Raw genomic sequence first — 27709 nt, 5'->3', positions numbered from 1 at the left:
CACCCTGTACAGGTACAGGTATACCCCGCCCCTCACACAACCCGTACAGGTGCAGATATACCCCGCCCCCCACACACCCTGTACAGGTACAGGTATACCCCGCCCCTCACACACCCCATACAGGTGCAGATATACCCTGCCCCTCACACACCCTGTACAGGTGCAGATATACCCCGCCCCTCACACACCCCGTACAGGTACAGGTATACCCCGCCCCTCACACACGCCATACAGGTGCAGATATACCCCGCCCCTCACACACCCCGTACAGGTGCAGATATACCCAGCTCGCCACACACCCCATACAGGAGCAGATATACCCCGCCCCTCACAAACCCCGTACAGGTGCAGATATACCCCGCCCCTCACACACCCCATACAGGTACAGATATACCCCACCCCTCACACACCCCGTACAGGTGCAGATATACCCCGCCCCTCAAACACCCCGTACAGGTGCAGATATACCCCGACCCTCACACACCCTGTACAGGTGCAGATATACCCCGCCCCTCACACACCCCGTACAGGTGCAGATATACCCCGCCCCTCACACACCCCATACAGGTGCAGATATAACCCGCCCCTCACAAACCCCATACAGGTGCAGATATACCCCGCCCCTCACACACCCTGTACAGGTGCAGATATACCCCACCCCTCACACACCCTGTATAGGTACAGGTATACCCCGCCCATCACAAACCCCATACAGGTACAGATATACCCCGCCCCTCACACACCCTGAACAGGTGCAGATATACCCCGCCCCTCACACACCCTGTACAAGTGCAGATATACCCCACCCCTCACACACCCCGTACAGGTGCAGATATACCCCGCCCCTCACACACCCTGTACAGGTGCAGATATACCCCACCCCTCACATAACCCGTACAGGTGCAGATATACCCCACCCTCACACACCCCGTACAGGTGCAGATATACCCCACCCCTCACACACCCCGTACATATATACCCTGCTCCTTACACACCCTGTACAGGTGCAGATATACCCCGCCCCTCACACACCCCGTACAGGTGCAGATATACCCCACCCCTCACACACCCTGTACAGGTGCAGATATACCCCACCCCTCACACACCCTGTACATGTGCAGATATACCCCGCTCGCCACACACCCCATACAGGTGCAGATATTCCCCACCCCTCACACACCCCGTACAGGTACAGATATACCCCACCCCTCACACACCCCGTACAGGTACAGATATACCCCACCCCTCACACACCCCGAACAGGTGCAGATATTCCCCACCCCTCACACACCCCGTACAGGTGCAGATATACCCCACCCCTCACACACCCCGTACATATATACCCTGCTCCTTACACACCCTGTACAGGTGCAGATATACCCCGCCCCTCACACACCCCGTACAGGTGCAGATATACCCCACCCCTCACACACCCTGTACATGTGCAGATATACCCCGCTCGCCACACACCCCATAGAGGTGCAGATATTCCCCACCCCGAACAGGTACAGATATACCCCACCCCTCACACACCCCGAACAGGTGCAGATATACCCCACCCCTCACACACCCCGTACAGGTGCAGATATACCCCGCCCCTCACACATCCCGTACAGATATACCCTGCCCCTCACACACCCCGTACAAGTACAGATATACCCCGCCCCTCACACACCCTGTACAGGTGCAGATATACCCCGCCCCTCACACACCCTGTACAGGTACAGGTATACCCCACCCCTCACACACCCCATACCGGTGCAGATATACCCCGCCCCTCACACACCCTGTACAGGTGCAGATATACCCCACCCCTCACACACCCCATACAGGTGCAGATATACCCCACCCTCACACACCCCATACATTTACAGATATACCCCACACACACCCCGTACAGGTGCAGATATTCCCCACCCCTCCCACACCCCGTACAGGTGCAGATATACAACACCCCTCACACACCCCATACAGGTGCAGATATACCCCGCCCCTCACACACCCTGTACAGGTGCAGGTATACCCCGCCCCTCACACACCCCGTACAGGTGCAGGTATACCTGCCCCTCACACACCCCGTACAGGTGCAGATATACCCCGCCCCTCACACACCCCGTACAGGTACAGGTATACCCCACCCCTCACTCACCCCGTACAGGTGCAGATATACCCCGCCCCTCACACACCACGTACAGGTACAGATATACCCCGCCCCTCACACACCCCGTACAGGTGCAGATATACCCCGCCCTTCACACACCCCGTACAGGTACAGATATACCCCGCCCCTCACACACACCGTACAGGTGCAGATATACCCCGCCCCTCACACACCCCGTACAGGTACAGATATACCACACCCCTCACACACCCCGTACAGGTACAGATATACCCCGCCCCTCACACCCCGTACAGGTACAGGTATACCTCGCCCCTCACACACCCCGTACAGGTGCAGATATACCCCGCCCCTCACACACCCCGTACAGGTACAGGTATACCCCGCCCCTCACACACCCCGTACAGGTGCAGATATACCCCGCCCCTCACACACGCCGTACAGGTGCAAATATACCCCGCCCCTCACTCACCCCGTACAGGTGCAGATATACCCCGCCCCTCACACACCCCGTACAGGTACAGATATTCCCCGCCCCTCACACACCCCTTACAGGTGCAGATATACCCTGCCCCTCACACACCCCGTACAGGTACAGATATACCCCGCCCCTCACACACCCCATACAGGTAAAGGTATACCCCGCCCCTCACACACCCCGTACAGGTGCAGATATACTCCGCCCCTCACACACCCCGTACAGGTGCAGATATACCCCGCCCCTCACACACCCCGTACAGGTGCAGATATACCCCGCCCCTCACACACCCCATACAGGTGCAGATATACCCCGCCCCTCACACCCCGTACAGGTGCAGATATACCCCGCCCCTCACACACCCCGTACAGGTACAGGTATACCCCGCCCCTCACACACCCCGTACAGGTACAGGTATACCCCGCCCCTCACACACCCCGTACAGGTGCAGATATACCCCGCCCCTCACACACCCTGTACAGGTGCAGATATACCCCGCCCCTCACACACCCTGTACAGGTACAGGTATACCCCACCCCTCACACACCCCATACCGGTGCAGATATACCCCGCCCCTCACACACCCTGTACAGGTGCAGATATACCCCACCCCTCACACACCCCATACAGGTGCAGATATACCCCACCCTCACACACCCCGTACAGGTGCAGATATTCCCCACCCCTCCCACACCCCGTACAGGTGCAGATATACAACACCCCTCACACACCCCATACAGGTGCAGATATACCCCGCCCCTCACACACCCTGTACAGGTGCAGGTATACCCCGCCCCTCACACACCCCGTACAGGTGCAGGTATACCCGCCCCTCACACACCCCGTACAGGTGCAGATATACCCCGCCCCTCACACACCCCGTACAGGTACAGGTATACCCCACCCCTCACTCACCCCGTACAGGTGCAGATATACCCCGCCCCTCACACACCACGTACAGGTACAGATATACCCCGCCCCTCACACACCCCGTACAGGTGCAGATATACCCCGCCCTTCACACACCCCGTACAGGTACAGATATACCCCGCCCCTCACACACACCGTACAGGTGCAGATATACCCCGCCCCTCACACACCCCGTACAGGTACAGATATACCACACCCCTCACACACCCCGTACAGGTACAGATATACCCCGCCCCTCACACCCCGTACAGGTACAGGTATACCTCGCCCCTCACACACCCCGTACAGGTGCAGATATACCCCGCCCCTCACACACCCCGTACAGGTACAGGTATACCCCGCCCCTCACACACCCCGTACAGGTGCAGATATACCCCGCCCCTCACACACGCCGTACAGGTGCAAATATACCCGCCCCTCACTCACCCCGTACAGGTGCAGATATACCCCGTCCCTCACACACCCCGTACAGGTACAGATATTCCCCGCCCCTCACACACCCCGTACAGGTGCAGATATACCCTGCCCCTCACACACCCCGTACAGGTACAGATATACCCCGCCCCTCACACACCCCATACAGGTAAAGGTATACCCCGCCCCTCACACACCCCGTACAGGTGCAGATATACTCCGCCCCTCACACACCCCGTACAGGTGCAGATATACCCCGCCCCTCACACACCCCGTACAGGTGCAGATATACCCCGCCCCTCACACACCCCATACAGGTGCAGATATACCCCGCCCCTCACACCCCGTACAGGTGCAGATATACCCCGCCCCTCACACACCCCGTACAGGTACAGGTATACCCCGCCCCTCACACACCCCGTACAGGTACAGGTATACCCCGCCCCTCACACACCCCGTACAGGTGCAGATATACCCCGCCCCTCACACACGCCGTACAGGTGCAAATATACCCCGCCCCTCACACACCCCGTACAGGTGCAGATATACCCCGCCCCTCACACACCCCGTACAGGTACAGATATTCCCCGCCCCTCACACACCCCGTACAGGTGCAGATATACCCTGCCCCTCACACACCCCGTACAGGTACAGATATACCCCGCCCCTCACACACCCCATACAGGTAAAGGTATACCCCGCCCCTCACACAGCCCGTACAGGTGCAGATATACTCCGCCCCTCACACACCCCGTACAGGTGCAGATATACCCCACCCCTCACACACCCCGTACAGGTGCAGATATACCCCGCCCCTCACACACCCTGAACAGGTGCAGATATACCCCGCCCCTCACACACCCCGTACAGGTGCAGATATACCCCGCCCCTCACACACCCCGTACAGGTACAGGTATACCCCGCCCCTCACACACCCCGTACAGGTGCATATATACCCCGCCCCTCACACACCCCGTACAGGTGCCCCTCCTACCCTCCAGGCAGGTACCGTACCTCCTTGTTCGTTCCTTCTTTGCTCTTCAATATCTTGAAAGAAGAAGAAAAATTATTCGCTCCGCTTCACCCTCAGTTTCTCAGGCAGACTTTGTACAGAAAGTACCCGCGGCGTCTCATTCTGCGTCTCATTCTGCGTCTCGTCTCTCCGTCTCACTCGTCTCCTCTCCTACCTGTCTCACTCATCTCCTCTCTCTCTCTGTCTCTCTCTCTCAGTGTCTCTCCACTCCTCTCTAGCTCTCTTCCTCTGTTGCTCTCTCTCTCACTCTCTCTCCTCGTCTCCTCTCTACCCTCTCTGTGTTCTCCTTTCTCTTCCTCCTTTTCCTCTCTCTATTCTTCTATCTTTCTCCTCTGTCACGCTCTCTTTCTCCTCCTCCCCTCTGTCACTCTCTCTCTTCCTCTCTCCCAGCCTCCCTCGCTCTTTCTTCCCGTCTGTCTCATTCCTTATCGCACTCGTCGTAATCTCTCTTTTTCTCTCTCTTCTCCCTTTATCAATGTCTCTCTCCTCCCCTTCTTAGATCAGTCTCTCTCTCTCTCTACTCTCTCTCTCTCCTCCCCTTTTTAGATCAGTATCTCTCTCTCTCTCCTCCCCTTTTTAGGTCAGTCTCTCTCTCTCCTCTCTCTCTCCTCCCCTTCTTAGATCAGTCTCTCTATCTCTCTCCTCCCCTTTTTAGGTCAGTCTCTCTCTCTCTCTTCCCCTTCTTAGGTCAGTCTCTCTCTCTCTCTCCTCCCCTTCTTAGGTCAGTCTCTCTCTCTCTTCCCCTTCTTAGGGCAGTCTCTCTCTCTCTCTCCTTCCCTTCTTAGGTCAGTCTCTCTCTCTCTCTCTCTCCCCCTTCTTAGGTCAGTCTCTTTCTCTCCTCCCCTTCTTAGGTCAGTATCTCTCTCTCTTTCCCCTCCCCTTCTTAGGTCAGTCTCTCTCTCTCTCGCTCTCTCTCCTCCACTTCTTAGGTCAGTCTCTCTCTCTCTCTCCTAACCTTCTTAGGTCAGTCTCTCTCTCGCTCCTCCCCTTCTTAGGTCAGTCTCTCTCTCCTCCCCTTCTTCGGTCAGTCTCTCTCTCTTCTCTTTCTCTCCTCCCCTTCTTCAGTCAGTCTCTCTCTCTCCTCCCCTTCTTAGGTCAGTCTCTCTCTCTCCTGCCTTTCTTAGGTCAGCCTCTCTCTCTCCCTCCTCCCCTTCTTAGGTCAGTCTCTCTCTCTCTCTCCTCTCCTTCTTAGGTCAGTCTCTCTCTCTCTCGCTCTCCTCTCCTTCTTAGGTCAGTCTCTCTCTCTCTCTCTCCTCTCCTTCTTAGGTCAGTCTCTCTCCCTTCTCTCTGTCTCCCCCCCCCCTCCCCTTTCCTAGTCTCGCTGTAATAATTTGGGGCACTATTGCACACAAACACCCATTGGAGTAAATTGGAGTATCCGCACGATAGTGCCCCGATCAGCACTATTGTAGATGAATGAATAACCCCCCAGGCTCGGTCTTCTTTCTCACTAACTCTCTGCTCTTTCCTCTCCCCGGACTATATGTTGAGCAGACCTCCTCCCAGCGCTCGGGGGGACATCAGCTCCATTCCAATAAAGGGGAGCTCGATCTTCTCCAGCATGGGGAAGAGGTCTTCCCAACATCTCAGCCTCTCTCTTCCCGTCTCTCACCTGCCAGCATCAGCATTGTGGCCGGTGACACTGCTTGGGCTTGCATGAGCTTTCACATCACACATGGCTACGAGGCACTGCAGGAGTTGGGCTACCATCCCTTAATCTTAGTGGGCTTGGCAGAGAGCACCGCTACTCGCCCCATAGTTCCCGGACCCGCCCCATGTAACCGCGGGCCAGACACGTTATCAATCTCTTAAAGGAGCAATCCCCCCTAACTAATCTCCATCCGGGGGTCCTGCAGAACTGAACGGCACTATTTAAACTCTGGGGACCCCCCTCCCATCCCAAAACTTACTGGTGAAGTTACCGGTCATGCTTCATGGTTTTCAAATGGGATTTTAATGGCCAGCCAATAGGAAGTCACAATCAATGGTGTTGCAGCTCCCTATTGGCCTGAAATTTGGAAGCCATTTTGTTTCCCCTGAGAGAGGTTTAAACCTGGTAACTTCCCGGTTAGGTATCTCTGTAACCGGGGTGTCCCTGGAGTTGAAATAGGCGGCGTTGGGCTCAGAGGGGGAGGAATTTCTCTTTTAAATCAGATTGTAAGCTCTTTGGCTCAGGTATTCACATGCTGCTGCACACATACACTGACCCACAGCACGGGACACATATATGAAGGGTTAATAGTTTGATAAAATCCCATCTCCTGTAAATGCTCAAAAATATCATCGTGGAAGCAGCAAGCGCAGTGAGAAGCCGGTCACAGGCCCGAAACATGCAGCTCCGGCGGCACAGAACGCCAACCTGGCAGGTAATCTCCCATCATGCAACAGGCTCTGCCTGGGGGTAGCAAGGAGCGGGTAATGTTACCAATACGTTGCTGTAACAGCGGATTTATCCCTGTTCAGGAAATGTGCCTCTAATCCAGCAGTGTGGTGGTTAACTGCTGATAGTCAATTAACCAACACCACCTGGCTGATTAGGTTTATTAGAAAAGCCTGCCTTTGAGACAGGAAGTGAGATTGTTCCTCAGTCTCACAAATTGTGGGACTGACCATAGGAACAGGTGTCTTGAGCTGCAGAGGGACTAGACTGCACGCTGCCAGCAAGACACAGGGGAAAGTACTTCTAAACCTGGATCCTGACATTGCCTTATCGCCCAAAGGTGTGGACACCAGAAGAACAAAGAAGCCTTCCTCTACAAGAGACAGATAAGACTTTCCTTTATAAGACTTTTTGTATATCTGCTCATATCAAGATATATGTTTGGGGCTGGGAGACATGCTTATCTAAAGGGAGTTGTGGACTGCATAGGTTTCACTACAAATACTCCAAAGTGGAACAGAAGCTTTGTTTGACCCCTTGTTTGCATATGTTTGGATGATTTTCTTGTGTTAAAGAAACGGGCGCAATAAAAGCCGTATTTAATTTCACCTTAAACAGTCTCCATTGCATACCTCTGCACATGTCCTCCTACAGTTGCATTGTTAACGGATTCAACATGTGATTGTTAGGCCAATAGTCAGTCACTTTAATGGTGATCTGCCCCCACTCCAAAGAAACCCCTACAGTATTCCCACTGCCTTCTATATCCCGTCATTTTATTAGACACATTATAGGGGTAATTGCTTCGCGTCCATCTTGGGTCTCTGATCCGTGTATCGCCAGCAGAGACTGGAGCGAAACACACTTCTATTCCCACTTCCTTTATGTAGATGATGTAGATTAGAGGGGCAGATTTCACATTAGGCCCGGGCCTGGGGTGGATAAATGTAAAGATGCAGCGCTCTCGGGGCTGATGGGAAGGCACATGCCTGTGGCGGCCGCCTTCTTACTCCCGCCCTCCTCCTCCTTCCTGTCATTTCGTCCCCAGCGTGACGTCCCGCGGCGTTCCGTTGCCACGTTATTGCTGTTGTGCTCTTTGATAAAGCGTGGGTTACCACGCGAAACGCGTAAGAGTGTTCTCTTACTGTTTTTAACGTGCCTTCAATACATTTTTGCACCTAGTTCCCTTGCAGTATTAGTCACATTTTTTCCAGCAGCAGATACACCGCCGCTTACTACTTCGCTTGCAGAGACTCCTGGGTAGGAGCACGCCGACAGCACCAGGAAATTCCACAAGGTCAGCAGTGAGTAACTTCATTACATTCTGTTACTTCATTCATGTGATCACCCAGTTCCCAACCACTCTGATTACCACACAAGATATACCTGTTGTAGGCTAGTGGTGTCTATATGGGTGGTGTTTAAGGGACATTCATATTTTGGATATTGGAATCCTGAGTTTATTGAGCTGTCTTTTGTATGGAAGAAAATGAAGATTCAAGCAATGTAACTTCAATACATGGTCCTCTCCTGGTTAGCATCGCTAGGGGTCTAGGAGTCGCGCTTAGCACCATTACCCTGGCCAAGGTCTGGGACAGGTGCGGTTCCCCCGGGCGTGGCGGTGGCATGGGTGACGTCTTCACTGGTGGCGAGGGTCAGTCCGTGCACGGGCGGGTGAGGAGTGGTCGGCAGTGCCGTGCCGGTCTCTGGCAGCAGAGTGGCTTTGCCAAGTCCTGCGGCGGGCCGGCCGGTAGGGAAAAGGTATGTGGAGTCTGTTCTAAAGATGCATACATGTGCGGGACCAGCGCGTTGGGGCGTCCTTTACCCGCGGACGTAAAGGAAGGAATCTGGGCAGGGGTTTGCGTGGAGATATTGTCCTTACCGGGCTATAGGGCGGCCTTAGCGAGGTCATGCAAGAAAGGCGAGGCTACAAAAGAGGACATAGAAAGACGGCGATATCCCTGTACGTTTGCCGATTGGACCCAGGCATTCTCCGGCCTCGCTGGCGTAACTGGCGAAAAATCTACCCACCTTTGCTCTGCCCTGTTCAAGTATCAGGACGTGATGGGGCGACGCGCAGCGGAACGGGGTGGCTCGCGCAGTGGAATTACAGCGGGATGGGGCGACGCGCAGCGGAACGGGGTGGCTCGCGCAGCGGAATTACAGCGGGATGGGGCGGCGCGCAGCGGAATTACAGCGGGATGGGGCGGCTCGCGCAGCGGAATTACAGCGGGATGGGGCGGCTCGCGCAGCGGAATTACAGCGGGATGGGGCGGCGCGCAGCGGAATTACAGCGGGATGGGGCGACGCGCAGCGGAATTACAGCGGGATGGGGCGGCGCGCGCAGCGGAATTACAGCGGGATGGGGCGGCGCGCGCAGCGGAATTACAGCGGGATGGGGCGGCGCGCAGCGGAATTACAGCGGGATGGGGCGGCTCGCAGCGGAATTACAGCGGGATGGGGCGGCGCGCAGCGGAATTACAGCGGGATGGGGCGGCGCGCAGCGGAATTACAGCGGGATGGGGCGGCGCGCGCAGCGGAATTACAGCGGGATGGGGCGGCGCGCAGCGGAACGGGGAGGCGGCGCGCGCAGCGGAATTACAGCGGGATGGGGCGGCGCGCAGCGGAATTACAGCGGGATGGGGCGGCGCGCGCAGCGGAATTACAGCGGGATGGGGCGACGCGCGCAGCGGAATTACAGCGGGATGGGGCGGCGCGCGCAGCGGAATTACAGCGGGATGGGGCGGCGCGCAGCGGAATTACAGCGGGATGGGGCGACGCGCAGCGGAATTACAGCGGGATGGGGCGGCGCGCAGCGGAATTACAGCGGGATGGGGCGGCGCGCGGAGCGGAATTACAGCGGGATGGGGCGACGCGCAGCGGAATTACAGCGGGATGGGGCGGCGCGCAGCGGAATTACAGCGGGATGGGGCGACGCGCAGCGGAATTACAGCGGGATGGGGCGACGCGCAGCGGAATTACAGCGGGATGGGGCGACGCGCAGCGGAATTACAGCGGGATGGGGCGGCGCGCAGCGGAATTACAGCGGGATGGGGCGGCGCGCAGCGGAATTACAGCGGGATGGGGCGGCGCGCAGCGGAATTACAGCGGGATGGGGCGGCGCGCGCAGCGGAATTACAGCGGGATGGGGCGGCGCGCGCAGCGGAATTACAGCGGGATGGGGCGGCGCGCAGCGGAATTACAGCGGGATGGGGCGGCGCGCGGCGGAATTACAGCGGGATGGGGCGACGCGCGGCGGAATTACAGCGGGATGGGGCGGCGCGCAGCGGAACGGGGCGACGCGCAGCGGAATTACAGCGGGATGGGGCGGCTCGCGCAGCGGAATTACAGCGGGATGGGGCGGCGCGCAGCGGAATTACAGCGGGATGGGGCGGCGCGCAGCGGAATTACAGCGGGATGGGGCGGTGGTTTCTATGACGAGCAGTTACGACAGAAAATGGCTGTCCACGAGCACTTATCTTGGATATGGATTTGTGGATCGAGCTCATGATGACGGGGAAGCGGCCTCCTTTCTTGGGGCATCCGACAGTGGGTCATCTTCTGGCCGGGCGGCAGGCAGTAGGAAGGGTAACTTCTGGGCCTTTAATGAGAGCCATGGTAACGACAGCGGTTGCAGATTCCGGCGTGAGTGTTAGTCCTGTGGGGGTCTCACATGGGGGTCTCACCCCGCAGGCCGATCCTTCCACATGGGGGGGTCTCATCCCGCAGGCTGATCCTTCCACATGGGGGGGTCTCATCCTGCAGGCCAATGCTTCCACATGGGGGTCTCACCTCGCAGGTCAATGCTTCCACATGGGGGGTCTCACCCCGCAGGACAATGCTTCCACATGGGGGTCTCACCCCGCAGGCTGATCCTTCCACATGGGGGGGTCTCACCCCGCAGGCCAATGCTTCCACATGGGGGGTCTCACCCCGCAGGCCGATCCTTCCACATGGGGGTCTCACCCCGCAGGACAATGCTTCCACATGGGGGTCTCACCCCGCAGGCCAATGCTTCCACATGGGGGGTCTCACCCCGCAGGCCGATCCTTCCACATGGGGGGTCTCACCCCGCAGGACAATGCTTCCACATGGGGGTCTCACCCCGCAGGCTGATCCTTCCACATGGGGGGGTCTCACCCCGCAGGCCAATGCTTCCACATGGGGGGTCTCACCCCGCAGGCCGATCCTTCCACATGGGGGTCTCACCCCGCAGCCCAATGCTTCCACATGGGGGGTCTCACCCCGCAGGCTGATCCTTCCACATGGGGGGGTCTCACCCCGCAGGCCAATGCTTCCACATGGGGGGTCTCACCCCGCAGGCTGATCCTTCCACATGGGGGGGTCTCATCCTGCAGGCCAATGCTTCCACATGGGGGGGTCTCACCCCGCAGGCCGATCCTTCCACATGGGGGTCTCACCCCGCAGCCCAATGCTTCCACATGGGGGTCTCACCCCGCAGGCCGATCCTTCCACATGGGGGTCTCACCTCGCAGGCCAATGCTTCCACATGGGGGTCTCACCCCGCAGCCCAATGCTGCCACATGGGGGTCTCACCCCGCAGGCCAATGCTTCCACATGGGGGGTCTCACCCCGCAGGCCGATCCTTCCACATGGGGGTCTCACCTCGCAGGCCAATGCTTCCACATGGGGGTCTCACCCCGCAGCCCAATGCTGCCACATGGGGGTCTCACCCCGCAGGCCAATGCTTCCACATGGGGGGTCTCACCCCGCAGGCCAATGCTTCCACATGGGGGTCTCGCCCCGCAGCCCAATGCTTCCACATGGGGGGTCTCACCCCGCAGCCCAATGCTTCCACATGGGGGTCTCGCCCCGCAGCCCACCGCTTCCACATGGAGGGTCTCACCCCGCAGCTCAATGCTGCCACATGGGGGTCTCACCCCGCAGGCCAATGCTTCCACATGGGGGTCTCACCCCGCAGGCCAATGCTTCCACATGGGGGGTCTCACCCCGCAGCCCAATGCTTCCACATGGGGGTCTCACCCCGCAGCCCAATGCCTCCACATGGGGGTCTCACCCCGCAGCCCAATGCTTCCACATGGGGGGTCTCACCCCACAGCCCAATGCTTCCACATGGGGGGTCTCACCCCGCAGCCCAATGCTTCCACATGGGGGTCTCACCCCGCAGGCCAATGCCTCCACATGGGGATCTCACCCCGCAGGCCAATGCCTCCACATGGGGATCTCACCCCGCAGCCCAATGCTTCCACATGGGGGGTCTCACCCCACAGCCCAATGCTTCCACATGGGGGTCTCACCCCACAGCCCAATGCTGCCACATGGGGGTCTCACCCCGTAGCCCAATGCTGCCACATGGGGGGTCTCACCCCACAGGCCAATGCTTCCACATGGGGGTCTCACCCCGCAGGCCAATGCTTCCACATGGGGGTCTCACCCCACAGCCCAATGCTGCCACATGGGGGTCTCACCCCGCAGCCCAATGCTTCCACATGGGGGTCCCACCCCGCAGGCCAATGCTTCCACATGGGGGTCTCACCCCGCAGCTCAATGCTTCCACATGGGGGTCTCACCCCGCAGCCCAATGCTGCCACATGGGGGTCTCACCCCGCAGGTCAATGCCTCCACATGGGGGTCTCACCCCGCAGCCCAATGCTGCCACATGGGGGTCTCACCCCGCAGCTCAATGCTTCCACATGGGGGGTCTCACCCCGCAGCCCAATGCTGCCACATGGGGGTCTCACCCCGCAGGCCAATGCTGCCACATGGGGGTCTCATACCGCAGCCCAATACTTCCACATGGGGGGTCTCACCCCGCAGGCCAATGCTTCCACATGGGGGGTCTCACCCCGCAGGTCAATGCCTCCACATGGGGAGTCTCACCCCGCAGGCCAATGCTTCCACATGGGGGTCTCACCCCGCAGCTCAATGCTTCCACATGGGGGTCTCACCCCGCAGCTCAATGCTTCCACATGGGGGTCTCACCCCGCAGCTCAATGCTTCCACATGGGGGTCTCACCCCGCAGGTCAATGCTTCCACATGGGGGTCTCACCCCGCAGGTCAATGCTTCCACATGGGGGGTCTCACCCCGCAGGCCAATGCATCCACATGGGGGTCTCACCTGCAGCCCAATGCTGCCACATGGGGGGTCTCACCCCGCAGGCCAATGCTTCCACATGGGGGTCTCACCCCGCAGGCCAATGCTTCCACATGGGGGGTCTCACCCCGCAGCCCAATGCTTCCACATGGGGGTCTCACCCCGCAGGCCAATGCTTCCACATGGGGGTCTCACCCCGCAGGCCAATGCTTCCACATGGGGGTCTCACCCCGCAGGCCAATGCTTCCACATGGGGGTCTCACCCCGCAGCTCAATGCTTCCACATGGGGGGTCTCACCCCGCAGGCCAATGCTTCCACATGGGGGTCTCACCCCGCAGCCCAATGCTTCCACATGGGGGTCTCACCCCGCAGCCCAATACTTCCACATGGGGGTCTCACCCCGCAGCCCAATGTTCCACATGGGGGTCTCACCCCACAGCCCAATGCCTCCACATGGGGGTCTCACCCCGCAGCCCAATGCTTCCACATGGGGGTCCCACCCCACAGGCCAATGCTGCCACATGGGGGTCTCACCCTGCAGGCCAATGCTTCCACATGGGGGGTCTCACCCCGCAGGCCAATGTATCCACATGGGGGGTCTCACCCCGCAGGCCAATGCATCCACATGGGGGTCTCACCCCGCAGCCCAATGCTTCCACATGGGGGTCCCACCCCGCAGCTCAATGCTTCCACATGGGGGTCTCACCCCGCAGCTCAATGCTGCCACATGGGGGTCTCACCTGCAGCCCAATGCTTCCACATGGGGGTCTCACCCCGCAGCCCAATGCTTCCACATGGGGGGTCTCACCCCGCAGCCCAATGCTTCCACATGGGGGTCTCATCCCGCAGCTCAATGCTTCCACATGGGGGTCTCACCTGCAGCCCAATGCTTCCACGTGGGGGTCTCACCCCGCAGGCCAATGCATCCACATGGGGAGCTCACCCCGCAGCCCAATGCTTCCACATGGGGGTCTCACCCCGTAGCTCAATGCTTCCACATGGGGGTCTCACCCCGCAGCCCAATGCTTCCACATGGGGGTCTCACCCCGCAGCTCAATGCATCCACATGGGGAGCTCACCCCGCAGCTCAATGCTTCCACATGGGGAGCTCACCCCGCAGCCCAATGCTGCCACATGGGGAGCTCACCCCGCAGCTCAATGCATCCACATGGGGAGCTCACCCCGCAGCTCAATGCTTCCACATGGGGGTCTCACCCCGCAGCCCAATGCTTCCACATGGGGGGTCTCACCCCGCAGCTCAATGCTTCCACATGGGGGTCTCACCCCGCAGCCCAATGCTTCCACATGGGGAGCTCACCCCGCAGCTCAATGCTTCCACATGGGGGTCTCACCCCGCAGCCCAATGCTTCCACATGGGGGGTCTCACCCCGCAGCTCAATGCTTCCACATGGGGGTCTCACCCCGCAGCCCAATGCTTCCACATGGGGGTCTCACCCCGCAGCCCAATGCTTCTACATGGGGGGAGTCACCCCGCAGGCCAATGCTGCCACATGGGGGTCTCAACCCGCAGCTCAATGCTTCCACATGGGGGGTCTCACCCCGCAGCTCAATGCTGCCACATGGGGGTCTCACCCCGCAGGCCAATGCTTCCACATGGGGGTCTCACCCCGCAGGACAATGCTTCCACATGGGGGTCTCACCCTGAAGGCCGATGCTACCACATCGGGGGTCTCACCTATTAAGGGACAGATATTAATTTGTCACTTACATTTACGATTAAGATGGTCATATTTAGTCTTGCCACGTCTGCATTGAGTGCCTGAATGTATTGATGTGACTCACGTGTGTGCAAGTATTAGTTAAGGAAAGTTATGAGTACATTTAGATATTGAGACAAGATTGAAACGTCGTTTGTATAAGGTTAATTTCACTCTGTCATAAAAATGTCAGCCGATTTACGACGGGGGCGGACTTCTGCTGGATCCATGAGGAAAGAATGTATTTAAGTCTGGGAAAAGGTTATGAAAATCAGATTTCAACAGAGGTGTGTTTGGACCGAACACGTGAATCTCATATTCCTGAACCAGTAGCCTCCCTGGGGAAACCATATGACATATGGTGATGTGTAGGTTTTCTTTTATGATTATATCCTATTTATTTTGAGAAACTGCCCTGCATTTTATTGTAATTATATGTTCTTGTAATACGTTTTTCTGTAACCCAAGCACTGTATTTATATATGTAGCAGGGCACCCTCCCTTGCCTCCTCCCTGGCAGTGGTCTCGTCGCTCGGCAGGGTTTGGTGGTTGCGTCCGCCTTATTGTGGTTGGCGCAGCCATATACAAACGAACTGTGTGAAAGGCGGCGGCCATCTTGCGGTTGGCGCTGCAGGAATTTCCTTCGTGGATTGGAGGCGGTGAAGGGAGAGTGTGTGTCTGGGGAGCTAGCCAAGCCCCCCTGGACAAGGCCAGACCCGTTCCCCATAGGCCCCAGTTAGTTCCCCTACACCGTGGTGAAGTATTGTAGGACCGGCCACTAGTAAGGGACCTGCCCTTAGTGTATGACAGAGAGCGAGAAGCGACGCTGACGGACCTCCACGGAGGGATCACTGGGAGGCGTGGCGGATGTAAGGTAAGAGGGGATTGTGTCGGGTCCCTGCATCGTGAGACCACGTTTGCGGCCTGTCTACAAATCCCCTGGTGTACTCGAGTGCCCAGGAAGGTACCCACGTGCACCAACACTACACGGGGAGGGGAGCGCTGCCCTCACATATCCCTTTGGGAGGGATTGTTCTGCTGGACGCCGGGTTCTAGGTGCTCAGGGCACCCTCAGCACTGTGGGGAACAATTACCATCTGTTATTATTTGTTGTGTACTGTAATATGAAAAGTGCTATGGGACCAGAGTAAAGTGTGTTGCATATACATTGTTGATTGTGGATATTGGAAGTATACCTGTTCCCGTGAGGGGCTATCCTGCCAACGCTGGGATCCTCACGGGTGGAGGCGCTGCACCAGCCACCCCAGGCTCCCCAAGCGCGGAGGCTCAGGCCTCTTGCAGCCTAGCAGGTTAGCACCATAACACCCGTATGAGCCAAATCTCCCTTGGGAAGAGGGAAGGGTGTTACATATATATATGTAATATATATATATACAGTGGTTGACAAATCACCAAAAAATCTACTCGCCACACAAAAAAATCTACTCGCCACCTAGTATCAAACGTGTGCTGCTTGGGCCAATATTTACTCGCCCGGGGGTTAAATCCACTCGCCCGGGGCGAGCAAATGTATAGGTTTGTCGAACATGGTATATATGTATATATATGTATATATATATATTAAAACATTTAATAAGTGATGCTTTGGGCTCTGATTGAACTGTTGCACGCTGTGGAGAGAGTACTTATGTTTTCGGACACATTTTGCTACAACCGATTTTTGGTGTGTTAAAGTGCATAGTTTTTCCTATAATAAACAGGGACCTGGGACCCTCGCAAATTAATTTGACATCTCTTATTTGCATATCCCAGGTGGTGGAAGTGTATAGATATTATTGCAATTGAGTAAGGGGTTAATATTAAATCACTGGTGGTACCTTGTGCAGGCGAAAGGTGAGTTGGCTAGAGTAGCATTAGCCCAGATTGCATATCTAAGTCACATGCTCACTTGTGTGCGGTTCGTGGAGGGGGTTTATTGGAACAGATTTAGGAGAGATATAACTCATTTGAGGTTGAGTACACCCTCTTTGAATTCTATGGTTTTACATAGCAGGACATAATAACAATCATCTGTTCCTTAGCAGGTCTTAAAATTAGGTAAATACAACCTCAGATGAACAACAGCACATGACATATTACACCGTGTCATGATTTATTTAACAAAAAGAAAGCCAAAATGGAGAAGCCATGTGTGAAAAACTAAGTACACATTATGATTCAATAGCTTGTAGAACCACCTTTAGCAGCAATAACTTTAAGTAATCGTTTTCTGCATGACTTTATCAGTCTCTCACATCGTTGTGGAGGAATTTTGGCACACTCTTCTTTACAACGTTGCTTCAGTTCATTGAGGTTTGTGGGCATTTATTTATGCACAGCTCTCTTAAGGTCCAGCCACAGCATTTCAATCGGGTTGAGGTCTGGACTTTGACTGGGCCATTGCCACAGACTCTAGAATACTTTGGTATACAGAGGAGTTCATGGTCGACTCAATGACTGCAAGCTTCCCAGGTCCTGTGGCTGCAAAACAAGCCCAAATCATCACCCCTCTACACCGTGCTTGACAGTTGGTATAAGGTGTTTGTGCTGATATGCTGTGTTTGGTTTTCGCCAAAAGTGGCGCTGTACATTATGGCCAAACATCTCCACTTTGGTCTCGTCTGTCGAAAGGACATTGTTCCAGAAGTCTTGTGGTTTGTTCAGATGCAACTTTGCAAACCTAAGCCGTGCTGCCATGTTCTTTTTAGAGAGAAGAGGCTTTCTCCTGGCAACCCTCCCAAACAAACCATACTTGTTCAGTCTTTTTCTAATTGTACTGTCATGAACTTTAACATTTAACATGCTAACTGAGGCCTGTAGATTCTGAGATGTAACTCTTGGGGTTTTTGCAATTTCTCTGAGCATTGCACGGTCTGACCGTGGGGTGAATTTGCTGGGACGTCCACTCCTGGGAAGATTGGCAACTGTCTTGAATGTTTTCCCCTTTTGAATAATCTTTCTCACTGTAGAATGATGTACTTTAAATTGTTTGGAAATAGCCTTATAACCCTTCCCAGATTGATGGGCAGCAACAATTGCTTCTCTAAGATCATTGCTGATGTCTTTCCTCCTTGGCATTGTGTAAACACACACCTGAATGCTCCAGACCAGCAAACTGCTAAAACTTCAGCTTTTATAGAGGTGGTCACACTTGCTGATGATCAATTAATCAAGGGCATTTGATTAGCAGCACCTGTCTGCTACTTAGCATCTTAATTCCTATAGAAGCAGTAAGGGGGTACTTAGTTTTACACACACGGCTTCTCCATTTTGGCTTTATTTTTGTTAAATAAATCATGACACGGTGTAATGTGTCATGTGTTGTTGTTCATCTGAGGTTGTATTTACCTAATTTTAAGACCTGCTAAGGAACAGATGATTGTTATTATGTCCTGATATGTAAAACCATAGAATTCAAAGAGGGTGTACTTTCTTTTTCACACCACTGTACATACATACATACATACATACATACATACATACACACATACATACATACATACATACATACATACATACATACATACATACACACATACATACATACATACATACATACATACATACATACATACATGTCAGGCTCTGGATCCTGGTGTCTTGATGTCAGCACACAGTCGTTTTGTGTGCTCAAGAGTCTCTGGCAACGCAATTCTCAGCAGGTGGCTTTCAACCTGTCTGATGAGCCAGGTGGAGACTGGTTAATTGCCTTTGGCTGCAATTAACCAGCTCCCTGCTGGATTCCTCAGACTACTAGAGGCTTTCTGTTGCAGCCTAATTTAGACCGGGTTACGTCCCTGTTACATATATAAAGTAAGGTGACCCTGTGACTGCAGAGTATCAGGGACAGGCTCACACAGTCCTGGGTGTATATGTAATGTAGTGTGACCGCCTGACTGCAGAGTATCAGGGACAGGCTCACATAGTCCTGGGTGTATATGTAATATAGGGTGACCTGACTGCTTAGTATCAGGGACAGGCTCGCACAGTCCTGGGTTTATATGTAATATAGGGTGACCTGACTGCTGAGTATCAGGGACAGGCTCACACAGTCCTGGGTTTATATCTTACACGGCATTCTAGGAGTTTCAAGGCTGACGCTCTAGAAAAGACCCCTGGACTGACAGTCAGAGAAAATAAAAGAAAACATGTCTAAAACAGCAATAACCTGTGTATTGGGACATTCTGGCGTTATATCCAATCCCACGTGGGTTACACAGCACCCCCCCCCCACCCTTCGTGTTAGTCTCACAGAATGAGCAGGCGGAGCGTGGAAAGGGAACAGCCAGTGACAGCCACAGCCACAAAGTAAAGACCACGTTCTGCTTACCTCTTCCGACCCCGAGCCGAAGATCAACAGGTCGAAGGGTATGGCGGCCACCATGTCGATGAGGAACCAGCCTTTGAAGTAGTGGATGGCTATCTTGCCCGGGTGGCTGACCACTTCTTCGTTGCTGTTGACGTAGGTGGTGCGGAAGTTGATGAGGATGTCGATGATGAACATGATGTCCACCATCAGGTCCACCACGCTCAGGGGGTTGCAGGAGTAGCCGCAGGGGTCCTTGAACAGCTCCTCCGTGTCGTTTAGTAGGAAGGCCGCGGAGTAGGGGGTGAAGATGGCCGTGTATATGACCAGGAGCAGGATCAGCCAGTCCCACACGGCCTTGAAAGGGCTGTAGTGGAGGATGGTCCATTTATGGATGCGAGGAGCCTGCAGTTTGTACTCGGGTAGGACATCCGCTCCCAGCGATAGGACCTGTGGGGACAGCGAGGGAAGAATGAGCACCCTGCTACCTGAGGACATCTTACTACCCATTCAGGTGAACGGGGACAATGAGGGGGAACGGGGACACCGGAGGGGGAACGGGGACACCGGAGGGGGAACGGGGACACCGGAGGGGGAACGGGGACACCGGAGGGGGAACGGGGACAATGAGGGGGAACGGGGACAATGAGGGGGAACGGGGACAATGAAGGGGAACGGGGACAATGAGGGGGAACGGGGACAATGAGGGGGAACGGGGACAATGAGGGGGAACGGGCAGGAAGGTTTCTTGGGACTATTCCAGGGGCGGCCAACTCCGGTCCTCAAGGGCCACCAACAGTTCAGGTTTACAGGATATCCCTGCTTCAGCACAGGTGGCTCCATCAGTCCCAGATTCAGCCCAAGTTGTTCAGTCTCCTTTACTGAGCCACTAATTTAACCACCTGGGCTGAAGCAGGCATATCCTTAAAACCTGACCTGTTGGTGGCCCTTGAGGATTGGAGTTGGCTACTCCTGGCCTATGAGTTTATGGAACTCTAGGTTCATAACACAAGTTTAATAGCCAGGCCGGCACGGTTCTGTCTGATGCCACCAATACAACAACATGGAGACAAATGCTAACTAAACCTGTCACATTGTGGTACAAGGAGAGACAAATAAGGACCTCGCTGGCATGGAGATGGGACATTACAGCTTCTGAGTGAGTGACCCCTCGCTATATAAGAACCTCGCTGGCATGGGGATGTGACATTACAGCTTCTGAGTGAGTGTCCCCTCGCTATATAAGAACCTCGCTGGCATGGAGATGTGACATTACAGCTTCTGAGTGAGTGTCCCCTCGCTATATAAGAACCTCGCTGCCATGGAGATGTGACATTACAGCTTCTGAGTGAGTGTCCCCTTACTATATAAGAACCTCGCTGGCATGGAGATGTGACATTACAGCTTCTGAGTGAGTGTCCCCTCGCTATATAAGAACCTCGCTGGCATGGAGATGTGACATTACAGCTTCTGAGTGAGTGACCCCTCGCTATATAAGAACCTCGCTGGCATGGGGATGTGACATTACAGCTTCTGAGTGAGTGTCCCCTCGCTATATAAGAACCTCGCTGGCATGGGGATGTGACATTACAGCTTCTGAGTGAGTGACCCCTCGCTATATAAGAACCTCGCTGCCATGGAGATGTGACATTACAGCTTCTGAGTGAGTGTCCCCTCGCTATATAAGAACCTCGCTGGCATGGAGATGTGACATTACAGCTTCTGAGTGAGTGTCCCCTCGCTATATAAGAACCTCGCTGGCATGGAGATGTGACATTACAGCTTCTGAGTGAGTGTCCCCTCGCTATATAAGAACCTCGCTGGCATGGAGATGTGACATTACAGCTTCTGAGTGAGAGTCCCCTCGCTATATAAGAACCTCGCTGCCATGGAGATGTGACATTACAGCTTCTGAGTGAGTGTCCCCTTACTATATAAGAACCTCGCTGGCATGGAGATGTGACATTACAGCTTCTGAGTGAGTGTCCCCTCGCTATATAAGAACCTCGCTGGCATGGAGATGTGACATTACAGTTTCTGAGTGAGTGACCCCTCGCTATATAAGAACCTCGCTGGCATGGGGATGTGACATTACAGCTTCTGAGTGAGTGTCCCCTCGCTATATAAGAATCTCGCTGGCATGGAGATGTGACATTACAGCTTCTGAGTGAGTGTCCCCTCGCTATATAAGGACCTCGCTGGCATGGAGATGTGACATTACAGCTTCTGAGTGAGTGACCCCTCGCTATATAAGAATCTCGCTGGCATGGACATGTGACATTACAGCTTCTGAGTGAGTGTCCCCTCGCTATATAAGAACCTCGCTGGCATGGAGATGGGACATTACAGCTTCTGAGTGAGTGTCCCCTCGCTATATAAGAATATCGCTGGCATGGGGATGTGACATTACAGCTTCTGAGTGAGTGTCCCCTCGCTATATAAGAACCTCGCTGGCATGGACATGTGACATTACAGCTTCTGAGTGAGTGACCCCTCGCTATATATGAATCTCGCTGGCATGGAGATGTGACATTACAGCTTCTGAGTGAGTGTCCCCTCGCTATATAAGAACCTCGCTGGCATGGAGATGTGACATTACAGCTTCTGAGTGAGTGACCCCTCGCTATATAAGGATCTCGCTGGCATGGAGATGGGACATTACAGCTTCTGAGTGAGTGTCCCCTCGCTATATAAGAACCTCGCTGGCATGGCGATGTGACATTACAGCTTCTGAGTGAGTGTCCCCTCGCTATATAAGAACTTCGCTGGCATGGAGATGTGACATTACAGCTTCTGAGTGAGTGACCCCTCGCTATATAAGAACCTCGCTGGCATGGAGATGTGACATTACAGCTTCTGAGTGAGTGTCCCCTCGCTATATAAGAACCTCGCTGGCATGGAGATGTGACATTACAGCTTCTGAGTGAGTGTCCCCTCGCTATATAAGAACCTCGCTGGCATGGAGATGTGACATTACAGCTTCTGAGTGAGAGTCCCCTCGCTATATAAGAACCTCGCTGGCATGGAGATGTGACATTACAGCTTCTGAGTGAGTGTCCCCTCGCTATATAAGAACCTCGCTGGCATGGGGATGTGACATTACAGCTTCTGAGTGAGTGTCCCCTCGCTATATAAGAACCTCGCTGGCATGGACATGTGACATTACAGCTTCTGAGTGAGAGTCCCCTCGCTATATAAGAACCTCGCTGCCATGGAGATGTGACATTACAGCTTCTGAGTGAGAGTCCCCTCGCTATATAAGAACCTCGCTGGCATGGAGATGTGACATTACAGCTTCTGAGTGAGAGTCCCCTCGCTATATAAGAACCTCGCTGCCATGGAGATGTGACATTACAGCTTCTGAGTGAGTGACCCCTCGCTATATAAGAACCTCGCTGGCATGGACATGTGACATTACAGCTTCTGAGTGAGTGTCCCCTCGCTATATAAGAACCTCGCTGGCATGGACATGTGACATTACAGCTTCTGAGTGAGTGTCCCCTCGCTATATAAGAACATCGCTGGCATGGACATGTGACATTACAGCTTCTGAGTGAGTGTCCCCTCGCTATATAAGAACCTCGCTGGCATGGAGATGTGACATTACAGCTTCTGAGTGAGTGTCCCCTCGCTATATAAGAACCTCGCTGCCATGGAGATGTGACATTACAGCTTCTGAGTGAGTGTCCCCTCGCTATATAAGAACCTCGCTGGCATGGACATGTGACATTACAGCTTCTGAGTGAGTGACCCCTCGCTATATATGAATCTCGCTGGCATGGAGATGTGACATTACAGCTTCTGAGTGAGTGTCCCCTCGCTATATAAGAACCTCGCTGGCATGGAGATGTGACATTACAGCTTCTGAGTGAGTGACCCCTCGCTATATAAGGATCTCGCTGGCATGGAGATGGGACATTACAGCTTCTGAGTGAGTGTCCCCTCGCTATATAAGAACCTCGCTGGCATGGCGATGTGACATTACAGCTTCTGAGTGAGTGTCCCCTCGCTATATAAGAACCTCGCTGGCATGGAGATGTGACATTACAGCTTCTGAGTGAGTGACCCCTCGCTATATAAGAACCTCGCTGGCATGGAGATGTGACATTACAGCTTCTGAGTGAGTGTCCCCTCGCTATATAAGAACCTCGCTGGCATGGAGATGTGACATTACAGCTTCTGAGTGAGTGTCCCCTCGCTATATAAGAACCTCGCTGGCATGGAGATGTGACATTACAGCTTCTGAGTGAGTGTCCCCTCGCTATATAAGAACCTCGCTGGCATGGAGATGTGACATTACAGCTTCTGAGTGAGTGTCCCCTCGCTATATAAGAACCTCGCTGGCATGGGGATGTGACATTACAGCTTCTGAGTGAGTGTCCCCTCGCTATATAAGAACCTTGCTGGCATGGACATGTGACATTACAGCTTCTGAGTGAGAGTCCCCTCGCTATATAAGAACCTCGCTGCCATGGAGATGTGACATTACAGCTTCTGAGTGAGAGTCCCCTCGCTATATAAGAACCTCGCTGCCATGGAGATGTGACATTACAGCTTCTGAGTGAGAGTCCCCTCGCTATATAAGAACCTCGCTGCCATGGAGATGTGACATTACAGCTTCTGAGTGAGAGTCCCCTCGCTATATAAGAACCTCGCTGCCATGGAGATGTGACATTACAGCTTCTGAGTGAGTGACCCCTCGCTATATAAGAACCTCGCTGGCATGGACATGTGACATTACAGCTTCTGAGTGAGTGTCCCCTCGCTATATAAGAACCTCGCTGGCATGGACATGTGACATTACAGCTTCTGAGTGAGTGTCCCCTCGCTATATAAGAACATCGCTGGCATGGACATGTGACATTACAGCTTCTGAGTGAGTGTCCCCTCGCTATATAAGAACCTCGCTGGCATGGAGATGTGACATTACAGCTTCTGAGTGAGTGTCCCCTCGCTATATAAGAACCTCGCTGCCATGGAGATGTGACATTACAGCTTCTGAGTGAGTGACCCCTCGCTATATAAGAACCTCGCTGGCATGGACATGTGACATTACAGCTTCTGAGTGAGTGTCCCCTCGCTATATAAGAACATCGCTGGCATGGACATGTGACATTACAGCTTCTGAGTGAGTGTCCCCTCGCTATATAAGAACATCGCTGGCATGGACATGTGACATTACAGCTTCTGAGTGAGTGTCCCCTCGCTATATAAGAACCTCGCTGGCATGGGGATGTGACATTACAGCTTCTGAGTGAGTGACCCCTCGCTATATAAGAACATCGCTGCCATGAAGATGTGACATTACAGCTTCTGAGTGAGTGTCCCCTCGCTATATAAGAACCTCGCTGGCATGGAGATGTGACATTACAGCTTCTGAGTGAGTGTCCCCTCGCTATATAAGAACCTCGCTGGTATGGAGATGTGACATTACAGCTTCTGAGTGAGTGTCCCCTTGGGACTCTCATTTTCTTTACAGAATTCGCTTGCGCTTTCAGCAGCTTTTATCGGTCCCCGTGGCTTGGAGTGACACTGGAGGTCCCCGTGGCTTGGAGTGACACTGGAGGACCCCGTGGCTTGGAGTGACACTGGAGGTCCCCGTGGCTTGGAGTGACACTGGAGGTCCCCGTGGCTTGGAGTGACACTGGAGGTCCCCGTGGCTTGGAGTGACACTGGAGGTCCCCGTGGCTTGGAGTGACACTGGAGGTCCCCGTGGCTTGGAGTGACACTGGAGGTCCCCGTGGGGAGGCCGATTTAACGGCAGAGTACATCCTAAAAATCTTATGTTTTCGTCACATTTTTTGAAAGATTGTTTCCTTTTTAAGCATTAATAAATATATTGATTATTATTATTAATTATAAGCCACTTTGCTGATATACTTGGTGGTACGGGGCGTTCAGGAGATATACATATCAATGTCATTTCACAACTAAATAATCCAGCAGCAGCAGCAGCAGCAGCAGCGATACTTCTAATGTTAAAGATAAATCTCTGCGCAAAAACTCAGTCTGCAAAGAAAACCTCACATCTCAGTATCACCCGCCTTTCACACCCTGTCACCCGCTGTCACCCGCCTTTCACACCCTGTCACCCGCTGTCACCCGCCTTTCACACCCTGTCACCCGCTGTCACCCGCCTTTCACACCCTGTCACCCGCTGTCACCCGCCTTTCACACCCTGTCACCCGCTGTCACCCGCCTTTCACACCCTGTCACCCGCCTTTCACACCCTGTAACCCGCCTTTCACACCCTGTCACCCGCTGTCACCCGCCTTTCACACCCTGTCACCCGCTGTCACCCGCCTTTCACACCCTGTCACCCGCTGTCCCTGCCTTTCACACCCTGTCACCCACTGTCACCCGCCTTTCACACCCTGTCACCTGCCTTTCACATCCTGTCACCCGCTGTCACCCGCCTTTCACATCCTGTCACCCGCTGTCATACCCTGTCACCCGCTGTCACGACATGCTTCCGATAAGTGACATCACAGGAGTAAAGGATGAGAAGTGAATCTCTTGATGGTGCTTCTAAATCCAGGATTGTGCAATGTTGGCAATAATGCCTAGGAGACCGGGGTATGTTAATTGAATAATAAATGTGTAGATGTGTGACAGGGTATATGGCTCACCATATAAAGCCTAACATGGACAGAACAAATATAACCACTCTTAAAAGCGAAACCACATGGAAGCCCTTATATAAAGAGACTCCTAGTGCAATCACTATGTGGATAGAAAGTATCCTGTATGATAGGCTGGAGCCCTGCAAATACCCTATAGTCACAATAACAATAAACATAGTAGGTCACTCACATAGTAAACCCCTTCTGCTCCATGACAGCGTGCATCCGTTCCGTTTTGTAGATAGAGTATGCGTAGAAAGATGGTGGAGCACTGCAAAAAAATAGGGCTGGAGGCAGATCCGTGAAAGATAAAAATGCTTTAATCCAAATGCATGGTAGCAACAGCTACATTAAAAGGGTCCTCTAACGCGTTTCGCGCTTTAGTTGCGCTTTATCTTTGATAAAGCGCTACTAAAGCGCGAAACGCGTTAGAGGACCCTTTTAATGTAGCTGTTGCTACCATGCATTTGGATTAAAGCATTTTTATCTTTCACGGATCTGCCTCCAGCCCTATAATTTTGCAGTGCTCCACCATCTTTCTACACATCACAGGAGTAGACTGTTGGAGAGACGCAGAACACGGAACCCAGACGCAGAACACGGAGCCCAGACGCAGAACACTGAGCCCAGACGCAGAACACGGAGCCCAGACGCAGAACACGGAACCCAGACGCAGAACACAGAGCTCGTCGGCACACAGAGACACACCCCCTACAATCTATCCTAAATGCTGCTGCCAGAATCACTCTACTCTTTCCTAGATCTGTCTCCGCATCTCCCCTCCTGAAATCCCTCTCCTGGCCTCCGATCAAATCCCACATCTCACACTCCATTCTTCTCCTCACTTTTAAAGCTTTACACTCTTCTGCTCCTCCTTACATCTCAGCCCTAATTTCTCGCTATGCACCCTCCAGACTCTTGCGTTCTTCTCAAGGATGTCTTCTTTCTACCCCCTTTGTATCTAAAGCCCTCTCTCGCCTTAAACCTTTTTCACTGACTGCTCCACACCTCTGGTATGCCCTTCCCCTCAGTACCCGACTAGCACCCTCTCTATCCACCTTTAATACCCAACTTAAGACACACTTGCTTAAAGAAGCATATGAATAGCACTGTGGATATTCTGAACACATGATACATAAAGCTTGGCCCCCTGCAGACGCACTTACCAGAACTCCCTCCTACTGTCTCTGTACGTTCTCCCTACCTACCAATTAGACTGTAAGCTCCTCGGGGCAGGGACTCCTCTTCCTAAATGTTAATTTATATTATTTGTTATTTATATGATTGTCACATGTATTACTGCTGTGAAGTATACCAGTTGAAAATTAAAATGAATAAACACACAATCCCAGCAATCTCTAAACCCCAGAACCCACCCACTTTATAAGTAGCGGTGTTTCCATGTTCCTGGCAGGACAGGCCACTGAGACCGTTCTCCCTCCAGCGGGGGGTGTGAGAATACCCACAGGTAGTGTTAGGACCTGCTTACTGGTCATAGAGTGACGTGGCTGCATACTGGTCATACCGTGACGTGGCTGCATACTGGTCATGCCGTGACGTGGCTGCATACTGGTCATGCCGTGACGTGGCTGCAAACTGGTCGTGACGTGGCTGCATACTGGTCATGGCC

General features: G+C 54.0%; 1 protein-coding gene across 3 annotated transcripts in view; it reads right to left on the bottom strand.

Moving 5' to 3' along the window:
- LOC142473273 (voltage-gated inwardly rectifying potassium channel KCNH2-like) overlaps positions 1-27709 on the bottom strand; it is a 427634-nt gene that overhangs the window by 82446 nt on the left and 317479 nt on the right. For 2 of the 3 annotated variants that reach the window (XM_075580479.1, XM_075580478.1), the window contains exons 6-7: positions 19481-19906; positions 4956-4988 (exon numbers count right to left, since the gene is read on the bottom strand). In XM_075580479.1, coding sequence (XP_075436594.1) covers positions 4956-4988; positions 19481-19906 — 459 coding nt within the window. The remainder of the gene's footprint in view (positions 1-4955; positions 4989-19480; positions 19907-27709) is intronic. The other variant, XM_075580480.1, reaches the window with a different exon arrangement.

Source organism: Ascaphus truei (assembly GCF_040206685.1).
Source record: "Ascaphus truei isolate aAscTru1 chromosome 2 unlocalized genomic scaffold, aAscTru1.hap1 SUPER_2_unloc_3, whole genome shotgun sequence".
Classification (NCBI taxonomy): Eukaryota; Metazoa; Chordata; class Amphibia; order Anura; family Ascaphidae; genus Ascaphus; species Ascaphus truei.
The sequence above is the reverse complement of the archived record's forward strand: the minus strand, read 5'-3'. Positions and strand labels throughout refer to the sequence as shown.